This window comes from Delphinus delphis, chromosome 19 (genome assembly GCF_949987515.2).
Source record: "Delphinus delphis chromosome 19, mDelDel1.2, whole genome shotgun sequence".
Taxonomy (NCBI): domain Eukaryota; kingdom Metazoa; phylum Chordata; class Mammalia; order Artiodactyla; family Delphinidae; genus Delphinus; species Delphinus delphis.
Window position 1 is genome coordinate 58,723,721 of NC_082701.1, and position 22,275 is coordinate 58,745,995.

A 22,275-nucleotide genomic window follows, 5' to 3' on the forward strand; every position below is an offset into this window, starting at 1 on the left:
AGTCCCCGCGCCCCGCCCCGCCCCGCCCTGGGCTGGCCCCGCCTCCCGCACGTGCGGGCTGTATAAGTGGCCCGGGGCCCACCCGTGCTGATCCGCCCCCGCCTGGTCCGCCCGGAGCCGGCGTTCCCGCGCCGGGGCTCCTCTCCAGCCTGGGCCCCTCCAGGGGAGGCTCGCGGTCACCCACCTTATGTTTGGGGCATTTCAAAGAAAAGTTCTCTTCGATGAATATGCAACCTGTGAGCAAGAGAAGTTCGTGCGGTCAGAACGGCGTCTTGTCCGGCCGGGAGGGGGGCCCACCGCCCTGAACGCCCTCAGCTGCAGGTTTTTATTTCAAAGAGTAAGTCAGCCTCTGCTTGAAATCAGACCCAGTCCGAACTCCGTCAGCCCTCCAGCCCCGCTGGCCTATCTGTCCTTTACTCTCCTTTCCCCTCCCTCTGGAACCCCGTTTGGTCATGGGGAGGCGTCCCCACTCTCCCCCTCGCCCTCCCCCGCTGTGCTTTGCTGGGCCGCACTGGTCACTCCGTCCTGTGGTCCGGGCCCAGCCCCTAGGTAGGCCTTGACGCCCAGGGGGCGCAGTGAGCGTGTGTTGACCACCTGGGGCTGGGGTGGCACTTCCGGAGGCACCATGCTCAGCCGCCCCCAGCAGCCACTCTGGACGTGGGGGGGCAGGGCCAGTCACCCATCCCCAGCCCCTCTCTTGGTATCTGCACTTGGGGAGCCAGGGCCCCGCTGACAAAGTGGCCTGGGGCCTGGTGCTCGCTCTGCTAAGCTCCAATGTGGGCTGCCTAACAAAGGGCGCAGGGTCAGTGGGCCTGGGCAGCTCTGGTGCCCTGCGGTCTCAGGGTCCGGCCCAGACCCCTGGAGAGCCCCACGGAGGACCGTACTTCCAGACCCAGATCGGGCAGGTGCAAGGTGCTGACCAGGGGCTGGGTAACTGCGGGGGGCTCCTGCCTGCCCAGCTCACTCCCTGGGTGCCCCCCGCGCCCCCCTGCTGCCTGGAGCCGGGTTCCCCTCCCCTCTGGCTGCTAGGCTCACTAGTCCTGCCCCCTTCTCTGGCCACTGTACCCCCTCCATGCCCCTCCCTCACACCGCCCCCTCCGGGCTCTGCCAAACTCTCCAACCTTTAGGCAGATGCCTCAAGTTCAACCCCAAAGGGAGCTGCACGTGTGGGGATTAACCGCCCCCCCCCACCCGGCCTTGCACAGCCCCTCTGTGAAGGAGAAAGGGGGCTGCCCAGCTGGACCTGGTGGAGCGGGGAGGCCATGCAGAGTAGAGAGGAGCTGCCCAGCTGGGGCCCCAGCTCATCTGGGTCCACCAGCCTCAGCTGAGCTGCCGGCTGACTACGGCCACCTGGGTGAGCTCAATCTGGCATGCGGCAGGGCCCGCCTGCCCACACATACCCTCCTGAGATGTGCTGGAGGCTGGGCCTGGAAGGTCCGGTGGCTGATACACCAGTGGCACAGCCTGCCCTGCCTCGGGCCTGCTCACTGACCTGGGGACGCTGGCCACCTCCCTCTCCCCCCTCCTCCCAGCATGGCCCGGCTTCCTGTGCGTGCAAAGCCTCTGAGGCGCAGGCTCCATCTGCACCTGCAGCCCCTCTCTCCGGAATGCAGGGCTCCGTCACAGGTCTGCTCAGGCCAGCATCTCATCTGCCCCCTGCGGCCCTACAGAGAGCCCTACTAGATGGGGAATCCCTTAAAGATATCACTGGAAACAGTTTGTATCGCTCCAAGCCTGGTATATATGTCCCACCACAAGCCAGCTCCTGCCCACCTCCCTTGACCTCTTGAGGACTGGCTCCAATGTCACCTCCTCCTAGAAGCCCTCCTGGATTCCCTCCCAACTCAGGATGGATCTCTCAGCACAGTCTCTCCTTGTCTGGTCTCCGTAACTTTAGGCAAGGATCACGGTTTTCCTGTCTGTCCCACTGAGACATGAGCCCCCAAGGAGGCTGGGAAGCTGCAACACTGGAGAGGACAGCGCGCAGGACGTGGAGCCGGCCAGACAGTGAGTCACCCCCTGGTCCTGTTCCTGCAGTGCTGTGGCCACGGGTAAGACAGCCTGTCTGTGAAGGTGCCGCTGGAGACAGTGCAAGGCCTGGCACGGGGCTGGCAGAGCGCAGGCGCAAACCTAGTCACTGCGGGAGGAGAGCTGCAGCCCGCGGCACCTGTTCCTGGAGGTCAGGCCCGCGGTCTGGTGAAGTGGCGGAGTCCACATTACAATCTGGTTCCCGCGGCCCTCAGGGCAGGGTGTGGAGCCAGAGCGGGCCCCATGTCCCGCTCCAGCGCGTTCCCTCCCTGAGGAGCTAGCGCCTCAGCCCTCACCGAGGAACCATCACCGCTCAGTCCCGTGTGTGCTCCTGGGGGCGGCTCGGTGCGGGCTGATGCCAGGAAGTGGCATTCAGGTGGGAAGAGGGGTCCCTGGGCTGTGGGAGCAGCAAGGGTCCTGCCAGGAGATGCCTCTGCCCTGCCGCCGTGCGACAGGGTCACGATAACCTCACCCTCTTCCAGGGCAGCAGGGGGCGGGGGACAGAGATTGCGGGGGCTGGCCCCCAAATCGGACCGGGGCTGCCCTTTCCGGGTCGTGCTTGTGATCTCACTCCCTGCTCCAGACGGCTGCAGAAAGAAGAAATGACTCTAACTTCAGCTTTACAGATGGGGAGCCGAGTGCAGAGACAGTGGTGGACTCACCCAGTCCACACCTGAAGCATGCCACCAGGACTGGGGGCTCCGGGCTCTCTGGCCCAGGCCATCAGTATGCCACCTGCCTGGTGATGGTAGGTGCTCGATAAATGCCCGCGGGTCAAGTGAGTGGGGGAGTGGAGAGAATGGGGCAGGTGCAGGGGAGCCTGGTCCTGACTCCAGGGCCCACCGTCCTGCTTAAACCTTCCACAGCTGTGCCGTGGAGCCAGGGGGAGTCTGTCTTGAACTTCCTCTTCTTCCATCTCACTCAGTTTTTGTTACTGAACTATCTTTTCTCCTTTTTCTCCAACCCAGTGAACTCCTATTCAGCCTTTTTCCAAGGCCCAGCCCAGTAGCCCTGCTCTTGGAGGCCCGAGACCCTCCCGAGCTGTAGGCACCCCTCGGCAACGGCAGCTCACATACAGCTTTCCACTTTGTAGTTTGTGCTTCTGGGCCCTCCTCCAGCAGGTGGCTGGGGACGGACGTGTCTCCTTGTCACCAGCACTGCCCAGCTCAGGGCCCAGCCGAGAGACATGAGAAGGTAAAGAATTGCTGGGGCAGGAGAAGAGGAAAGCCGATGGGTCAAGTGGGGTCAGCTCGAGGAGCTGTGCCTGCGTCCCCCGACCTTCGGTCCCCTTGGGCTGGCTCTTACCCGCATCGCTGGCACATGGGTAATGGTAGGTGTGGATGCATCCTTTGTGGCAGCACCCGATGGTGGCCCCGGCTTCCTGGCAGCTGGAACAAGTCTGGCGAGGAGAGAGGGAAGACAGGTGAGTCTGCAGTCGAGGGGCCCGGCCCCCACCCCTTCCTCCCAGGGGGCCCTGGACAGGCAGCTTGGAGGGAGGCTCAGGATGGACGTCCACAGGGTTGGTTTTGTGGCAGCCGCCGGCCCGGCACCTTGGGCGGGGGGAGCTCTCAGGGCGGGAAAGCAACCATCTTGTGGATAAGCCTCGGCGTCCCGCAGGCCCGGGCGAGCCCCGGCTCAGCCCCTGTGCACCGCGCGACCTCAGCCAAGCAACTCCGCTCCTCCCGCCTCCTCCATACGGGGGGACGGCGCCTGCCTTACGGGACAGTCGTGAAGATGAAATGAGCAACTCCGTGTGCCCAGCGGACGACAACGCACAGGGCCAGTCACCGCCCGGCTGTGCCCTCGCCTGCCAGCTCCTCCCCACAGCCTCCGGGTGGGCAGCTTCACGGACGCCACTTCACAGACAGTGAAGCTGAGGCCCCCGCTCCAGGCGGAGATGATAAGTATCATTTTCTACCCTTTCCGGGGTCAGAACAAGCACTGGACCCTGAGTCGGTGCTCTACTCAGAGAGGCTGCTCACCCTGCCCAGGACCCACGAGGAGGAAACAGCCACTGCCTGCACGCGGGGTTCACGTAAAGCCTACGCCGGCCGGCACGGCAGCTGGCCCACTCGGCCTCTCAAAAGCCAAAACCGTGGTCTGAGCTTGGGGGCTGCCCCAGGTTGGGCCCAGCTGCCTGCAGGGGGATGTGCCAGGACAGGATGGCGATGCCAAGAAGACCCTTGGAAGCAAAACCTGAGGCCTGGGGAGGGACAGGCTGGTCCCCAGATCCTGCAGACCCCCTGTGCAGCAGGGGAGTGAGGTTGGGGAGGGGGGCAGGCCCCCGCGCGGAGGCTAAGCCACTGAAACCAGTAACTGCAGTTCGTGACACACCAGGCACACGTGGAGGCCGCCTCCTGAGAACACCCCGATGGCATCAGCATCACTTTATTTTATACAGGTGAGGGATGAGAGCTCAGAAAAGCCGAGTAACTTGCCCAAGGGCACACAGCTCAAGAGCAGCTGGACGAGCTTTGAGCCCAGCAACCCCGCTGGAGCACAGGCTGGCGGTCATGGTGCCTCACTGCTCGGGGTGGGGGGCAGGGGTGGGCTCCTTCCCATGCCAGGGACTGATGGGGACCCCACCCCCAGCGGGTGGGAGGCCAGGAATGAGTCTTCTCACGCCCTCCCTGGGCCTAGCCTGAGAAGTGCCTGGGCATGCGCGTTCTGGAGCCCAGCTGGGGTGGGGGCTGGGGGTCGGTCTGGAACATCCATTGCCTCGGGACGGCAGTCTCCTTCTGCTCAGGACTGAGCCTCCTAGGGCTCTGTGGCGAAGGTGTGACGGAGCAGGAGTGGGCCCCCAGACCAGGCCCAAGTGACCCTTCATGGCTAAACAGCGACAGTGGGCTCCTCTGGTGATGGGCTCACAGCCACCCTGCCTGCACTGAGGCCCCCAAACCCTTGAGACAGGCATCTCAGATGTGGAGAAATGGAGGTACGGAGAGGCCTCGGGCCCTTCCGACCCCAGCGCCCACGTTCTGAGCTGTTCCCCTGGGCGGGTGATGGGGGGCCTGGGAGTTTGTGGGGAGAGGCAGCCTCTGGGCAGACTAGGAAACTGAGGTCCCTGGAGGTGGGCACAGCACGGCTCAGGGCGGGTAGGTGTGTAGGGGCCCCCAGGAAGGGACACAGAAGGAAGAGGGGTGCCCCCGGGCCTGTGCAGAAGTTCTGTTCCCGCAGGGCCAGGGTGCTGATGGGCGTGAAGGCCGGGGTCCGGCTGTCCCCGCAGCCCCACCCTGCTGACGGGCTTCGGCGCCCCGAGGCTCACAGAGGACGGTGACTTGCTGGGGTCACAGAACTGGCTCTTGGGGCAGAGCTGGGATTGGAACCGGGGTCTGCCCGACTCCAAGGCTCCGAGGCAGAAAGGGTCTTGGGGGGACGGGCGGCCCACGGAGGTCTGGGCTTGTCAGTGGGCAGGGGGCTGAACCATGACCTGGGAAACCCCAGACCCCGCCCATCTTTGCAGGCAGGGTGCTCTCCAGGTGCGGGCGCTGCTTTAATGAGCTCCGCCTGGCCCGGGACACCCTCTCTGGCAGGGCGGCCGGTGACCACCCGTGTTCTGACCTTCCCAGGGATGCTCCCAGGGTGGGAGGCCGCTGGACCATTATTGGAGGATGGCACAGCGGGCAGAGATGGGGCGACCAGGCCAAGCTCCAGCTCTGTGACGTAACAGCCGCGTGACGCCAGGAAACCGCAAGGCCACTCGGCCCCCCGGCTTCCTCCCCAGGCCAACAGGAGGTTGGTGCAGTGAGGTGAGACCAAAGCGCCTGGAACAGGTGACCTGGGAAAGGAGGGGTTGGCCCCTGTGCTTGGACAAGGTGCAGAAGCAGTGCAGCCCAGTGGGGCGGAGCAAGCCGGGGAGACTTTCAGGAGGCCACAGGTGGCCGCTAGCTGGCCTGGTGATCTGAGCGTTTGGTATTATCTTTTAATGGCGGGAGACACCTGAACCTATTTCAGGGCCGCTAGGAAGGAGGCAGTGAGGAGGGTGGGGAGGAGACCGGAGGCAGGAAGGGTGAGGGCTCCGGGTCTTGGGGCTGCTGTTGGGCTAGAGGACCCCGCACAGAGAGGGTCAGGCGCCGGAAACAGGGAGGTGTGGGCAGCCCAGTAGCGCCCCCCTGCCCAGCATAGGGCTGTCCGCGTGGCTGGTGCCGGCGTGGGGATACCCAGAGGGAACAGGTGGGCACAGGGCGGTGGGGCCCCGAGGGCTGGGGAGGGGGCAGGAGCACGGGCTGCAGGACAGAGTGCCGAGTCCCACCCCATCCCCGGGAGTGAGGGGATCGGGGGTCCCCTCGGTGATCGGAGTAATGGTCACACTGCTGAGACAACATGCTAGTGTCATCCAGGTGGCTGCCACTGTCACTGGCCCCAGGAGATGGTCACGGAGCACGTGGACAGGCCAGGCATGGCTGTAATGGCTTTATGGGTGTGAACTCACATAATCCTCAGGGCCCCTCCACAGGGGACTATCATGCCCACTTTAGAGATAAGGAAACAGAGGCACAGAGAGGTTAGGTTATATTCTTGGAGACACACAGCAAGGGGCAGCGCTGGGACCTAAACCAAGCCCTCAGTGACTGTGTTCCTCAGGGGACGTTTTAGGGCCTCGCAGGAAAGGTTCCTGGACCACCTGCCCCTAAGGGCTCACAGTCCAGCCACCTGGTGCTGGAGAGGCTCTTCCCCCGCAGGTCCCGCTGCCCCTGAGGCCACGGAGGCAACCCCCTGACGTGCGGTTCTGGGGCCTGAGCATCTCAGCTGATGAGGTGAGCAGGGTGCTTGGGGGCTTGGGTGGGGGTGTGCTGCAGCCAGAAGGGGCCGAGTGCGTGCGTGGTGGGTACAGGGCTGAGCAGGCAGTAAGGGGCCACAGTGGGAGGTCTGGGGCAGGGCTGGGCAGATGTGTCCTGCCTCAGCCTGGAGCGTGCCTCCATGTTGTGGCTAGGCTCCCCGCGTATTCATTTGTGATTGTGGTGTGTTTGGGCCAGATTGTAGCATTAGAGAGATGGCCTGCCTGCCTGCAGAACCCGAGGTCCCCACCGGCTGGGCTGGCCTCTTACCATGTCCATGGCCACCTTCATGGCCTCCTGCAGCCCAAAGAGCTTCCCGGCCACCAGGTAGACCCCGCCCGTCCACACGGCGCAGGCCTCGTGCACCCAGTGCTCCTGTGCATCCCCACCAGGCTCTGCCGGCGGCTCCTTGCTGCACTCGTGCTTGCGGCTCCTGTCAGCTGGGGCTGTCTCTTCACCACCTTCCCCCCGACCGTCACAGCAGTAGCAACTCTGCAGCCGCCGGGACAGGCCCCGGGCGCTGGTGCGCAGGGAGCCCTGCTTGGCTGGATCGGCTGGGCCGTCAGGCCTGGGGGGCTTCCCGGTGGTGGTGGTGGTGGCGGTGGTGGTGGCGGTGGTGGTGGCGGCAGCGGCAGCTGGGCACTCGAGGCCTTTGAGTGTCCTCTCAAGAGGCAGCGAGGCCTCCTCGCAGGTGCTCTCTGGCCGCACCTTCTCCTTGAGTTTTGGCTTCTTTTTGGGGAGGCAGTGTCCGGGGTAGTAGGGCCCACAGAGGTCCCCGAGGTCCTTGAAGTTGGCTGGGTTTTGGCAGAGGCAGCAAACAAGGCAAGAGGTACTCAGGGCCTTGGAGACCACGGGCCCCAGATGCATGGTGGAGGAGAGGGGCAGGGAGGGCCGAGGCTGCAGGACGGAGCCTCCAGGGAGCGTGGCTAGGGAGACCCCGGCCGCATCCAGGGAGGAGGAGCAAGAGGATGAAGAGGAGGAAGGCTTCCTGTGGGGCTTGGGCTCGTCTCCGGGGGAGTTGACAACAGTGCATACGGTGGTGAACGCATCCCGCTTCTCCACCCGCACGAAGGGCGAGAAGGCAGGGGTGCGGCTGTCTGCTCGCAGCCGCTTGCAGGAGGAAATGTATTTGAGGCGGATTTCAGGCTCTGCGGGATCCAGGGGCAGCACCTGCTGCTGCCGCCGCCGCTTGGCACGCCCCTTACAGGGTGAGGTGGTGGCGTTCTTGGCCCGGCCCCGCGTCAGGCGCTTCCGCTTGGAATAGCTGCTGTAGTTGGCGTGGCCAGGCTGCTTCTGTGCCCTCACCTGGGGCTGGCAGGGCCGGCCCTCAGGGGGCTGGGAGGCCAGCCCCAGCTCCTCCGTCTTTGGCTTCTTGCCTCCTCCGCCAGGGCTGTCCTCGCTGCCCCCCTGCGTGCTGCTGGCCGTCAGGAGCAGAGCTGGGCCGAGATGAGGCCTCTTCTCCAGGGAGCCTTTGGGGAGTCCGAGGGCTCCAGCCCTGCCTTTCCGGCTTCTCTTCTTAGGTGCCAGGGCAGTGCCCCCGGGCAGTAGGGCCTCTGGGGATGTGAAGGCCTCAGTTTTGAAACCGTCGGTCGAGGACAGTTTCTTATTGTTCACGAGTTTGCCTTTTAAGGATCTGTTGGTCAGATTTCTGCATAACGGATCGGCCCCCAAGGCTGCTGGGAACTTCTGCCCAGCGCTCACATTTAAGAGACCTTCTTCTGCCCCCAGCGGGCTGCCCCCTGCGCTCTTGAGCCCGCGGTCCTTCTCAGGGAGGGATGGGCTCAGAGGATTCCCGGGAGGGGCCCCTGGTGCTCTGCACGCGAACTTTTTCAGGCTGGGCGAGGTGATCTTCTGCACAATGGCCTCCAGCTTCAGGCCCCGGCCTTTCCGGGGCGGCAGCACCTTGGTCTTCATGGCCCCCTGGACGGACGCCCGTGAGGCCAGCTTCAGGCTGGCGTCAGGGGTCTCCGGGGGCGGCGGCTTTGCCGTGGGTTCACCGTTGCCCTTGGTGGGCTTGGCCTTCTTGGGAGACGTCATCCTCTTGAAGAGGGTGGGAGGGCCCTCGGCCCCCTCCTCCTTCGTGTCCCCGCTGGTGCTGCCGCTGCGTAAGACCAGGTTGCGCTTCTTGGTGGGGACAGGCGCCATGAAGGCCGACTTCCTCTTGAGGGTGTGGAGGGGCCGATCGGAGAGCTTGCCGCCTGCACCAGGCTTGGGGACCCTTGCCCGCTGGCCCGCCCTGCCCTCCTTCTGGGGGCTACCGGCGACCTTGAACGTGGCGGGCAGGTGGTTGTTGGCGAGGAGCTTCTTGGCGGCGCGGCAGTTGGGGAGCCGGCTCTCCGAGGCCCGCCGCCGCTTGCAGTGGAAGGCCTCCTGGCTCCTGGTGCGGGACCGGAGGATCATGGAGCGCTGGTCTTTGCCTGGTGCATCCGGCGAGTCTGTCTCCTTGGTCTTGGAGCCCATGGGGCTGCTGTCGGAGGCCACGGGCAGGGCGGCCGGGTTGCTGGGGCTGGATGCGGCCTTGGGGGAGGGCTTCCCCACCCGCTTGCCCGACTTGAAGGCAGCTCGCTGCTTGCCCCCCAGCTTGTCTGGGGGGGCAGGGGTGGTGGGAAGGCCCGGGGGTCCGGGCGTGCGGGGCTCACTCAGGGCCGTGAAGGAGCGGGTGCACATCCTGGGGAGCCCTTCCGAGGTCCCCCGGCCTGGGGCCCCCGCCCCTTCCATCTGTCCCTGGGGGGGCCCCGTGCACGATTCAGGGAGCAGCAGGTCTTTGGGCAGCGCCGGGGCCCTGCACGGGGAATCCTCGGCCTCGGGCAGCCCCCGGTGCACCCGCCGGCTCCGTAAGCTTTTGCCGCGAGGCACAGGCTCCTTCTTGGCGATGGGCGCCTCGGGCACAGCGGGCTTGTTCGGCTTCTGGGTCAGGGAGGCTTCCGGGGCCAGGGCGGTGGAATCCCCTGGGGCCAGCGCCCCCTCGGGCCCCTCTTCCCCTGGCTTCATGTGGGAGAGGGAGGACTCGAACCAGCTCTGCACCTTGGACTCGGTGCCCACGGTGGGGCCCAGCAAGATGACGGACTCGCCAGACAGGGCACACGGGGAGCCCCAGCCGGCCTTGGGGTCCAGCACCTCCTCCACCTCCTCCTTGCCACACAGCAGCGGGGCCTTGGGCGACAGCGGGTCCTGCAGGCCCGGCCTCTGCTCGGGGCTGCCCAGGAGCTCGCACAGAGACGAGTACTCCTCCGCCTCCAAGTCCCCCTTCCTGCCGGCGGGCGGCAGCAACGGGAGGTCTCCAAAGTCAGCGGCGGAGCAGCAGTGCCGGCTGTCCTCCAGCCACCGGTCGGCCTTGCCCACCTCGGGACACTGCAGCAGCCCGCCCGCCTCCTCCTTCACCCCTCCCCCCTCCTCCTGCTGGGAGTCCCGGGGCACCACGGCCTTCTCCGCCGAGGGCTGCTCCTCCTGGAAGCCCAGGCAGGCCGAAGCCTCGCGGGCGTCTTCCTGGCCGACGCTGTCGGCGGCCTTCCCGCCCTGCTCCAGGCCCTTGGCGAGCTCGCCGGGGTGCAGCCCCCACCGGGGACAGGCGTCCCCCAGGTTCTCCTCGGGCCAGGCGAAGGGGTTGGCGCTGTCTGCCGAGCTGGCGGCGGTCGTGTCTGGAAAGCAGTCGAAAGCCGCTGTGGCGGGGTCCGAGGCGGCGGCCCCCAGCGTGGGCTTGGCACCAAAGGAGAGGGGACCAGTTGTCTTCTTGGGGTCAGGGGTGGCGAAGCCCACGGAGGGATCTTCGAACAGCCCCGGGCCGAAGTCCTTGGTGCCGCCGCCCTTCTCCAGCTGTAGGGCCTCGGGCAGGGCGTCCTGCTCCCCCGGCCGCGGCCACGCACCCTTGGCCATGGGGTCCAAGCAGGCGCTGTGGTTCTCCAGCGAGAAGGGCGGCTTGCCGGTGTCCTTGGCCAGGCCGGGCGCCTCGGCCCAGACCTTGTCGGCCTTCTCGCTGATGGCCTCCTGCAGCCCCAGGATCTCGGAGGCCAGGTCCTCCTGTGCCAGGGCGCTGAGCAGCAGGCGCGGGCAGTCCCGCTCGCCAGCCACGAGCTTGGAGAAGCTGTCGAGCGGCAGGCTGCCGTGCAGGCTCTGGAAGGAGTCATCGGACTTGGTGGACATGTCGTCGGGCGAAGTCACAGAGCAGGTGGACACGGACTCGGGCTTGGCCTTGGAGCTGCCGTGGACCCTGGCGGGGCTGCCGCGGGCCTGGCTGCAGTAGAGGAAGCTGCGCTCCAGCGGGTCCTCGGAGCCGCTCAGGTAGTCGGCCTCGGGCGGCTCGGCGTGCGTGGACTGCGGGGTGCTACTCAGCGGCTCCGACAGCGGCGTGCCCGCCGGCTCGGCCGAGTAGCCGCTGCCCTCGGGGCTGCAGTGCTGGCTCTTGTGCTGCTCCGGGGTCCGGGCCGCCAGGCTCTTGACGCCCTTCTTCTGGGGCATGGCCGCCTTGGAGAGCAGCAGCTGCTGCACAGTGTTGGAGATGTTCTCCACCTGCGAGGTCAGCGCCGTGAGGCTGTGCAGGCTCAGGTCTGACAGCAGGCTCTCGGGAAGCTTGTCCTTCTGCAGGGCCTTGCAGTTGGCAGCTTGGGCGTCCACGGAGCCGGCGGCGTCCGTCGGGGAGGGGTTGAGCAGGGGCAGGAAGTGGCTGTGGTCCGCGAGACCGGCGGGGAAGGCTCCAGGGCCAAGCGGCTGCTGGTTGTAGGGAAAGTTCTCCAGGTTGGGCATCAGCGGCGACGGGGTGGAGCTGTAGGAAGGGGAGCGGCCCACGGAGCGAGCGGGCGAGTGGCTGGAGCTGGGGCTGAAGGTCTGGTAGTACTGCTCCGGGGTCCTGACGGCCGCGTCCGGCTGGCAGTAGCCGGGGCCCTGCTGCCCGTAGTGTTGGTACTTGGTGAGGCTCTGGTAGTGGAGGGTCTCCTGGGCGTGGTGGCGGCTCTGGAGGGCTTGCTGCTGCTGCTGCTTCTGTGGCTCGTAGCTGAGGCGCCCAGGCTGGTAGGCGTGAAGGCTCGGGACCCGCTGGCCTGGGGCCAGGCCGGCGTTGGCGGTCAGCGGCCTGTCGTGGGGCTGGGTGGACGGGGCCGTGCAGCTCTTGTAGGAGTGGGCCCCCTGTCCGCCACCCTGGCCGGTGGAGGAGTAGGTGGAGGAGACGGGGAAGGACTGGGACTGCTGGGGGAAGTGGCTGCCCGGGGGGAAGGGCAGGGGCGAGGCGAGGTCGTTCTGGGGTTTCTGCCTTTGGAGCTTGGGGTAAGCCAGGGGCTGCGACAGCTGCTGCTGGACGTGGAGGGTGTGAGTCCGAAAGGGCAGCTGGGCGCCCTGCTCTGGGTACTGCCGGGCGGGGGGTGCTGCTGTCTTCTTCATCAGGTTCTCGTCATATTTGCCCACCGCCCCTGGCAGGGGTTGCGGCTGCGGGGGTGGTGGCTGCGGCGCCCCCCAGGCCTGCAGGCCCTCCTCCCCCGAGTAGCGGCCAGGGTAGGGGCTGCCGTCCTGGACGGCGTAGCCCGCGAAGGACGGCCTCCCCTGCGGGGCCTGCGGAGAGGACAGGCCTTTGCTGGCGCGCGCCGCCGTGGCGGGCGTGCCGGCGCCGCCCTCGTAGCTGGGGAAGGGCTGCGGGCCGTAATAGTCCTTGGTCAGCAGACGCTGCCGGTCGCAGCTCAGCCCAGCCTGACTCGGCTGCCGGTAATTCTCCAGGCGAGATGTCTCCTGTGAGGTCTGCTGGTAGGTCTGTTGTTTGCCATGGAAACCACACCTTTCTCGAAAAGACTGCATGACTCGGGCTGGTTATCTGTGAAAAGAGAAAGGGCGAGAGGGAGGGCGGGGAGGGGCAGAGGGAGAGCGATTCAGACGAGCCATTTCCTCTCCCTCGGAGAGCCGGCCCCCCTCCCGGCCCTGCCCTCTCCCGCAGCCTCCCCACCAGCTGTGCACATATTGACAACTTCTGTGTCAGGGACGTGTGCTCTGTAATTCCCGCTCCGACAGGGATGGGTACAGGGAGGCCACCGAGGAGGGAGGTGCGCCCCGGCTGCCCAGCGCCAGGTCACTGGGGAGCTGCCCCCTCCCCCAGCCGGCTCCCCCCTCCCTCCCCCACAGCCCTTCCCTGCCATTTCAGAATCATTTAGCAGGGCAATTCCCGCTCCCCTGTCCCCTGGGGCTGCTGGATCCGGTAAGCTAGCCCCAGTGCAGCAGTGTTCAGGCGTGACCCAGCGTGCGGGGGGCTGGGGACAGCTTGCCCTGCCCCAGAAGCCACTCACCGAGGCCTGGCGTGCGCGCACGCGCACACACGCACGCGCACACACACACACACCTCCTCCATCACTGCCGTGCCATCTGGAATCTGTGTTCCTTCCAGCAGACGCTGATTAGGGGCTGCCGAGCCACTGTAGGCATAAAATGTCCCCTCCTCGACTCCCAGGAACGCGGGACGGCGGCACCTGCCTCCTATTTTTCATACCGTAGGCACGTAAACAGATTACGTGGCCCGGAGAGAGGCAGCACATGCTGATGGGGGACAGGGCTGCGGTCCCTCCACGTGAGAGGCAGCCCTGGGCCTCCTGGGTGGGCGGGGCCTGCACGGGGTCAGGGCCAGGCCGAGAGCCCATCTGTTTATGATTTTAGGGGCCGGCGCGCACAGGGTCCGACCTGCCCCAAAGCAGGATCGGGGGTCAGGAAGTGACCCTGGAGTGGGGGTGGGGGGCCTTCAGGGCAGAACAACTGGATTCACATAACAGGCCAGCTGCAGCGTCCAGGCTAATGGTGGTCCTGCCGCCACCCAAGCCCCTCGGAGGAGGGAGGAAGGAGTAAGGATGCCCCAGGCTCAGGAGTCCTCATGGCGAGGGCTGGCGGTAGCCTGCGTCCCTGGGCACGGCGTTTACACACACCATGCTCGCCTGCACAGCCCAGGCCCCCAGGAGGGCACAGGGAACCTCGCAGTGCCCGTTCCCAACCCCAAAGAGGAAGGGGTGGCTCGCCATGGGCTACGAGCCTCCAGGGCTCTACGGGGGGAGCACAGAGAACGGGGTGGGGGACAGGCACACGTGGAGGGAGGGGCTCCCCCAAGAGGTGCAGCTCACCCCTTCTTCACCCAGATCCCACCTCCATGCTCTCCTCATGCGGTGGCCGGGGGGTGGGGCGGGGCGCTGACCAGGGAGGGGTCAAGCCTGGGGCGGCCGGGCAACCCCAGAAACCCTGTCAGCACAGCCCAGGCCAACCTCCCTGCCCTTGGCAGTCGGCTGCCCGAACTCAGGGACTGAAGCCCATGACCCTGGAGAGGGCTCGGCCCCTGCCCACAGGACGGGTCACAGCCCCATGCCATGTACTCTCCCTGGCTCATCACAGGCGCCCCAACACGGAGGAGACCCCCTTCTGACCCAGTTTAGTCCATCCTGGTAGCTGCAGTCAAACACAACAGGAGGTGCCTGCTGTGACCCAGCCTTGGTTCCGGGGCGGCTCCCCGCCAGGTGGGCAGCCCGCACCTCCCCCATGGGGCTCCGGGAGGGGGGTGCCGGCGGGGGAGGGGAGGCTCCTTCTGCCCTTGGGCAGTGCACACTGGCACTCCCTCTGGCCCAGGCCTGAGCCGGCAGGTGGAGGCCTCTGCTCAGAGTGTCCTCTGCAGTCCCCGCGCTCTGCCCTCCCTGATGAGCCCGGAATTCGCAAACCGAGGCCCACTCTGAAGGCCGCGCGTCGCATATCCGCACAAATTACATTTCAGCTTTTATTACCCAGATCGCTCTCATTTCCCGCTGAGCGTCTTGTGGATATCGTTAACATTTCTACAGCTTTTTTTTTTTAATATTTTTTCGCATTCTCTACAAATGCGTTACCAGAAACATTATTTAAAAAGAGTGCTCTGGCCAGTGTCCCCTTCCCTGTTTAATCAGTCCAGCTGCTGCGTCTTTGAATTTCGCAGAGCCGTATTACAGCGGGTTTTCCAATGCACAGGAGCAGCTGGACGCGGTGAAAGCATCTATCTCTAAGACAAGACAGTTCAACTAAAACACGCGAAGCCCAGTGGCTGGTGGAGAAGGCAGGCAAAACTGCCTCCCAGCACCACCTCCGACCCCAGGCCCAGGGAGGGGAGGGGGGCGCAGGAGCAAAGGCCACCTCTCAGAGCCACCAGGTCCCCGGCCCCCGCCAGCTCTGCCGGGAGAAAATGGGGCTCGGCCTCTTTAAGAGCTGCCTCAGGCCTGCCACAGGCTCTGTTGTTATTAATTATTATGATTATGATTAGTTTTCAAGAGCACTAGAAAAGGACAGGCGGGAGAGAGGCAGGCTGAGAGCTGGGGTGGGCGGCATCAGGAGGGGGCGGAAAGAGGTTCGCTGGGCAGAGAGATGGTGACCTCTGAACCCGGGAGGAGAGGTGGCAGTGGAGGGGTGCAGGCTGGGGGTCTGGCCTCTGTTCTGCTAGAGGGAGAAGGGGTGGGGGTCAGGGGAGGGCACCCAGTAACATACCTTCACAGGACGACTCCTGGTCCAGACCCGCCTCCCCCCACCCCCCCCAGACACTTGGTCAAGGCCACATCTCAGGTTCTAGCCAAACTGGGAGGGAAGGAAGAAGGAAAAAGAGGAAAGAAGGAAGGGAGGAGGAAGTCAGTCCTGAGCTCCAGATCCGTCAGTGCTTCTGTGGCGACTCCTGTGAGCCGGCCTGCCCGGGCCCCTGGCCCAGGCAGAAACAGCGCAAAGCTGGGCCGGGCCGCAGGGCCCGCCCATGCCCCAGGACTCCTCTAGCTCAGCGACGGGTCTCCCTGCTCCCCACGCCATGAAAGGGGGCGTGACGAGCCCCACAGACACCCTCAGGCCCCAGGCACGAGGCCATCAGCCCCCGAAGGCCTTCGGCGGCAGGGCAACGAGGGCTCAGCCGTGTTTTCAGGCAAAGAGCACAGCTCTGCGGTCCCCGCACAGGCACTGCGGGACCCGCTGGGGTGGGGGGCAGGGGCAGCCTTGCCCGCGGTGCGTGCCCACCCCGTGTCTGCACACTCACTGCTTTGACTGTTCTGCCCTTTTACAGAGAAAGGGGAGGCTCAGAGGGGCGAGGACCTGAGTGTGAGCCCCCCACAGGGCAGCTCCTTGTGATGGATGCCGCAGCGGCATGGACGGCCCTCGCCAAGAATTCCCAGTTTAGAGGAAGGCCCCTTGGGGCACGATAAGGAAATGGGGGTGCCCAGGTCCCCTCTGCAACCTGCATGGCCCCAGAAGCCGGGTCGGGCCCCACCCAACTGTAGGGAATCTACTAGTGGGCAGTGGCGGCCCCTGGCTGCCTGCTGTGCCCTGGGCAGCCTCAGAGACAACTCACTGGGCCCACAGCCTCTCTAGCCCCCAGGGTCAGGCCCCGGTCAGGGAAGTGGCCCAGCGTGGGCCGGGAGCTAGCTCCCGCAGGGACCTGGGAGGGAGGGGCGAGGAGGAAGCTTCTGTTCCCCAGCGGGGGCCCTGGGGCCATGCTCACCCAAGGTTCTTTTACGACCTGGTTTTCTGATTTGCAGCTGCAGGGAAAAAACTTTAAAACCCAACCCACTCAAGGCCTGGGAACGAGGAAGGAGGGGAAAGTTACCTGAGTCAGGAGGCCGGGGATGGGGTGTCCCAGGAGGAACGGAATGGTGGGACCACCTTGTGCCTCCCCATGTGCTGTGGGTGATGGATACTAAACAGGACACCTTGATGAAAACGATCGATCGTTAGTCAGGCCCACTGCTATTCTGTGGGGGCTATTGAATCCCAAGAGCCTGGCCTAAATGGGGGGAAGGGGTGTTTCCAAGGACTCCCCAAGACAAGAGAGCCCAGGGCCCCCAGGCCTCTGGGACAGGCACCAGGAGAGGTCAGCTTGGGGCAGAGGGGGCCCATCCCGGGCATAAGGAATCCCAGAGAACAAGGCAGCCCCCACCCCAAAGTACGGCGTCTCAAGACCACCCTCTGTGGGCAACAACCATCCTCGTTCACGGGCACCCACGGGAGAACCCCACAAGGATCCAGCACACCCCTCTCTGCAGGGCTGGAGGTCCTGAATGTTCAGACAAGTTATGGGGTGAGAGGGGGAGAAGCAGGAAGACAGCCGGGCTCCTTAGCTGAGGCTAGGGACCGTGGGGCAGGGGGAGGTCCGGGGCTCTTTGGAGGACGTGTGAATGGGGGGGGCAGAGGCTTCTGGTCTCTCCAGGGGTCTGGAAAGCCTCCCCTCGAAGCCCACCAACGCTGCCTCTTCCAAGGACCCAGCGGCGGAGACAGCCAAGACCTACTAAGCCCCCAGAAAGAGAGCCTCCCCTCAGGGTCAACCCACCAGGAGGAGGCGCTGCCCGCCCCGGGCATCACCGCTGTCCTGGGCACCATCCGGGCGCCGCCTGCGGAGCTCTCAGCCCGGCCGCCTCACCCCTGCCCCATAGTGCAGTTTCTGGGATGTGAGGGTCAGCTGAGCCGGAGGGGCCCACGGCCCAAGGGGTGAGGGCAGATGGCCAGCCGGACCCCTCCCCGCCGTGAGGTGTGGGGCAGCAAGGATTCGGCGCAGCCGGGCTGTTGGCACTCACGAGCCCTCCGGGGGAGGCTGGCGGGTGGGGGGCCCACCCTGCTATCGGCTCCACGCCCATCAGTCTCTCGTGGACAGTGGTTGCTTTTACGTCATTTTATCCACCACTCCCCAACTCTGTCAAATGAGGAAAAGAAAATGGGGCTGGTGCTGGGCACACAGCTAAGAGGGCTGGGGTCAGCGGCCCCCAGTTTCAAGGTGAAGGAGCTGGTCCAGAGGCTGGCATGGGGAGCTGCCCCATGCCCCGCTGGTCTCCCGGGTGACTGCACAGTGCAGGTGACAGAGGATCTGTTTGCTGGTTTTCAGGGGAGGCAGAGAAGGCAAGGAGAGAGCCTAACCTCTCACCCCAGTCTTGTCCTGGACACCCCACGTGCCCCACCCACCGTGGCTTCCCGGGGAAGAGGACGTACCAAGGTGCCCAGCTGGTGGTCAGTGTGGCACCTCCCGGGGCCTCAGGGCCTTTACACCGCCTTTTCCTCTGCTGGGAATGCCATTCTCAGGTACCACGCGGCTCCTCTGGCCCCCTGGGCTCCCCTTTGCTCACGTCACCTCAGGTGGCCGACCCTAACCACTGTTGGAAACCCACAGTCCACCGCCCCCCGCCCCCCCCCCCCCACTTCTCCAAGGTAACAAGTCACATGGCTGGCTGGCCGGCTGGCTTAATTACGCCTCTCCTCTTCAGGAAGTAAGTTCCACAAGAGCAGGGATTTTGCCTGTTTTGTTCACAGCCATATCCCCAAGTCCCTGAACAATAACTGTTTGTTGAATGTATATTGTTTAAAATGTCACATGGGGGACTTCCCTGGTGGCGCAGTGGTTAAGAATCCGCCTGCCAATGCAGGGGACATGGGTTCGAGCCCTGGTCCAGGAGGATCCCACATGCCGCGGAGCAGCTAAGCCCGTGCGCCACAACTACTGAGCCTGCGCTCTAGAGCCCGCGAGCCACAAGTCCTGAAGCCCACGCACCTAGAGCCCCTGCTCTGCGACAAGAGAAGCCACTGCAATGAGAAGCCTGTGCGCCGCAACTAGAGAGAGCCTGCGCACAGCAGCGAAGACCCAGTGCAGCCAAAAATAAATAAATAAATAAAAATGTCACGTGGGACTTCCCTGGTGGTCTAGTGGTTAAGACGCCACGCTTCCACTGCAGGGGGCACAGGTTCGATCCGTGGTCGGGGAACTAAGTAAGATCCTCCATGCTGCACGGCGCAGCAATAAATAAATAAATAAAATCCAAAGTCTAATTGTTGAAAAATAAATAAAATGTCACATTATGAAAATCCCCAGAACGAGGTCGAGTGGAGGTGCAGAGCACATTTGGGTGGGGGTGAGGGGCTTGTGGCCACAGCTCCTCCTCAGTCACTTGACAAAGAAGATCTCCCTCGGGCCTGGCAGGTAATGCCCCCGTGAAGGGTGAGAAAGGAGGTAAAGTGCTCCAGCCGATTGCTGCCGGTGGGAAGGGGGGCCCAGGGGGCCACAGCCTCCGCGTGTTTCATAGAAAGAGGAATCTCTCACTTCAAAAAATGTTATCTGGGCAGAAGAGCTAAACAGACATTTCTTCAAAGAAGACATACAGCTAGATGGCCAATAGGCACATGAAAGGACGCTCAACGTCACTAGTTATTAGAGAAATGCAAATCAAAACAACAAGGGACCACTTCACGCCAGTCAGGAAGGCCACCATTAAAAAGTCTACAAATAACAAATGCTGGAGAGGATGTGGAGAAAAGGGAACCCTCCTGCACTGTTGGTGGGAATGTAAGTTGGTGCAGCCACTATGGCGAACAGTATGGAGGTTCCTCAAAAAACTAAAAATAGAGCTACCATATGATCCAGCAAGCCCACTCCCGGGCGTGTATCCGGACAAAACTATAATTCGAAAAGACATACGCACCCCTCTGTTCACAGCGGCGCTATTCACAATAGCCAAGACATGGAAACAACGTAAATAAAGAAGATGTGGTACATGTATACAAAGGAATACTACTCAGCCATGAAAAAGAATGAAATAATGCCATCTGCAGCAACATGGATGGACCTAGAGATGATCACACTAAGCAAGAAAAAGAAAGACGAACAGCATACGGTATCACTTATATGTGGAATCTACAGTATGACACAAATGAACATGTCCACAAAACAGAAACAGACTCACAGACGTAGAGAACAGACTTGTGGTTGCCAAAGGGTAAGTGCAGATGGGGGAGGGATGGAGTGGGAGTTTGGGATTAGCAGATGCAAACCAGTATACATAGGATGGATAAACAACAAGGTCCTACTGTATAGCACAGGGAACTAGATTCCATATCCTTGATAAACCATAAAGGAAAAGAATATGAAAAATATATATAGGTATAATTGAATCACTCTGCTGTACAAAAGAAATTAATACAACATTGTAAATCAACCAGACTTCAATAAAATTTTTTAAAAAATGTTATCAACCAAGTAAAACCTTTAACACCCCGGAGATCAAGAGAACTGGTCTTCGGGCTGTACTTGCTCACAAGCTCCTGGGGTCAAATGCAGATGCCACTTGGCCCCAGTGAGGCAGGGCCTTGTTGGGCACCTGGGGGATGCCTGGTGTGAAGGAGTGACAGCAGGAGCCCCCCCACCCCGAACTCTCCCTGGCCTCTGGGAGAAGCCCTGAGGTCAGCACGAACCAGTTAAGCTCTGGATGGAACCAAAGGGGAAGCACTGGGGGCCTGCGGGAGGGCGGCGCTGGGCAGCGGCGGTCCCATGGGGCCAGAGCGACGGGGGCTGCAAAGGCTGGGCGGCGGAAGGCCCGAGGCCCACAGAGGAGCCCGTAGCCTCCTTGAGAGCTCCGCCCCACCTTCCACGTTGCTGGGTCCCTGGTGGCCCTCATCAGTGGTAATTACGTAATGAATGGTCTAATGAGCCGGTTCACCTGTGCATCCCTCACTGGAAAGCAGCCTGATGAGGGCAGGGGCTTCATCTGTTGGGTCCTAGGCTCGAAGCCTAGAAACTGCCCCAAGTAGCTGCCTATTAAATGCTGCCTGGATGGGTGGGTGGATGAACAGATGGGTGAGGGTGCGTTGCCTGACCCTCACCACAGCCCTGACGGCAGGCCTGGAGGCCAGGACACGCGCAACAGCCAACCAGGAAGGGAAGATGGCGCTTATGTTCTGCCCTCCACAGCCCCCGGGTCACAGCCCTCCGTGCCCGAGCCCACTCGCTTGTCAAGCCCATCTCCACTTAGCCTACAGTGTGCACAGGGGCCAACCTGGGCGCTGAGGATACACCGGAAAATGCAATGGCTCCAGCCCTCCTGAGGCAGACAGGCACAGAAGAGGCTCTGGGGGCCGGGAGAGGAGGTGGTCAGGGCAGGCTGGAAGGAGGGGGCCCGCCCCATGGGAGGATCGGCCTGAGTGAGGTGGGGTGGGGACTGAGCAGGTGCGGTGGCTGCAGTTACCGCCCCTCCCCCACCTCAGGTGGCCTGGCTGCTGCAGCCAATGGTCAGATGCCCACTGTCCTCATGGTACCAATCCCTGGCAATCCTGCAAAGTCACCCCCATTTGTCAGCTGCCTGCATCACTGCTCCCGGGGAAGGGCCACTCTCCCCCACTCTGGGAGGCCCACTGGTCTGTGGCCGGAGCTGGAGTGGGGTCTCCGACCTGTCTCCGACAGGGGTGCCTGCATGCCCCCCCACCGCCCGGCCGACAGGGCTAGCCGCTAAGAGCAGTGAGCCACCAGCAGCCACTTTCTGCAGAGCATATCGGAGGTCAAACCTCCCCCCTCGTTTTGCAGAGGGTTACTGGAAGCCCACAGAGGGGCAGTGACTTGTCCGGAAGGCCCAGCAGGGCTGAGATCTGTGCTCTGTGCCCCAGAATGGCCCCTCTGTCCACCAGAAAATGATCTCTGAGCTGGAGGCCTAAAGTGGGGGCTCAGATCCTCTTCCTGGACACCCAGTTTCCCAGGGGCCAGGGAACGGCCCCCTTCCTCAGCCCGAGCGGGAACCTCCCCTCCCTTCCCTGCCTCTGACACCCCCTCCCTCTCTGCAGCATGCTGACAGCCCCTCCCATCCCCCCTCCACCTGGGGGAGCTGGGGAATCGGCGCCCCCTCCCACCCCCAGCCCCCAGGGGAGGAAGCGGCCTGTCAGGCCGCCACGGCGTGTCAAATCCTCTTGCTGCCTAATTGTGAGAAGGCGGCGTTTAAAGAAACGCTTTTCTGGCCGCCTGCCACACCGCAAACTGCTTGGTATAATTTTATTATTAAGGAGAGAGAAAAAGAGGGAGGGGGTTATAGGAGAGACAGAGAGGAAGGGAGTGAGGAAAGGAAATTGCTTAGTCCGAGTCAGCTGGTGGAGTATTCTCAACGTGGAAGCGGGCCGGCTTTCCAGTTGGCAAGCTGACTCCGTTAATTGCGCATTCAGCCTCTACTTAGGGTAATTGAAACGAAGCGGGGCCCGGGTCTGACAGTTAGGGTCTGCGCCTCGGCCGTTAACCCTTCCGCCCCCGCCCTCGCGGCTCCCACGCACCCCGGGAGCGCGGGCGTCCGGCGTGTGCCCCAGCGCCGGCAGGGTTAACGCGGCTCGAGAGCCGGGCGCCGGCCGAGCGGGGGATGGGAACGAGGATGGGGAGCCGCGCGGGGTGTGCGGGGGCGTCTGCGGCCTCGCCGCCCCCCTGCAACAGATGTTTCAGGCGTGTAAGACAAAGGCAGAGCGCCTGCCGCTGCCGGGAGAAAATCCGCAGGACTCCCTCAGGGGCAGGTAAAATTTCACCTTCTATTTGTGTTCCCCCCGCCCGCCCCCGCCCGGTTTCCCGGCCTCTGCGCCAATCCGGAAAGCGCCACCAAAGACGCCGCGCCGCCGCCTCCGCCGCCCAACCCGCTGACCCCAGCAAGGTCGCGGCGACCTCGGGCTCCGCCAGACGCGCGCGGGCCCCTCCTGGGGCGCCCCCGGCCGCGGTCCCGCGATCGTAGGCGCCGGGAGCAAG

The 22,275-nt window shown here is 63.8% G+C and overlaps 1 protein-coding gene across 4 annotated transcripts in view; it reads right to left on the reverse strand.

The window, feature by feature from the left end:
• Nucleotides 1-22,275, reverse strand: part of RAI1 (retinoic acid induced 1) — a 105,115-nt gene that overhangs the window by 1,403 nt on the left and 81,437 nt on the right. For 2 of the 4 annotated variants that reach the window (XM_059997987.1, XM_059997986.1), the window contains 3 exons: nucleotides 7,077-12,600; nucleotides 3,334-3,427; nucleotides 185-234 (listed from right to left, as the gene is read on the reverse strand). In XM_059997987.1, the coding sequence (XP_059853970.1) occupies nucleotides 185-234; nucleotides 3,334-3,427; nucleotides 7,077-12,584 (5,652 nt within the window). In that variant the 5' untranslated portion in view covers nucleotides 12,585-12,600. Of the gene's footprint in view, nucleotides 1-184; nucleotides 235-3,333; nucleotides 3,428-7,076; nucleotides 12,601-13,066; nucleotides 13,235-22,275 lie in introns of those variants that run through there. The other 2 variants (XM_059997988.1, XM_059997989.1) reach the window with 2 other exon arrangements.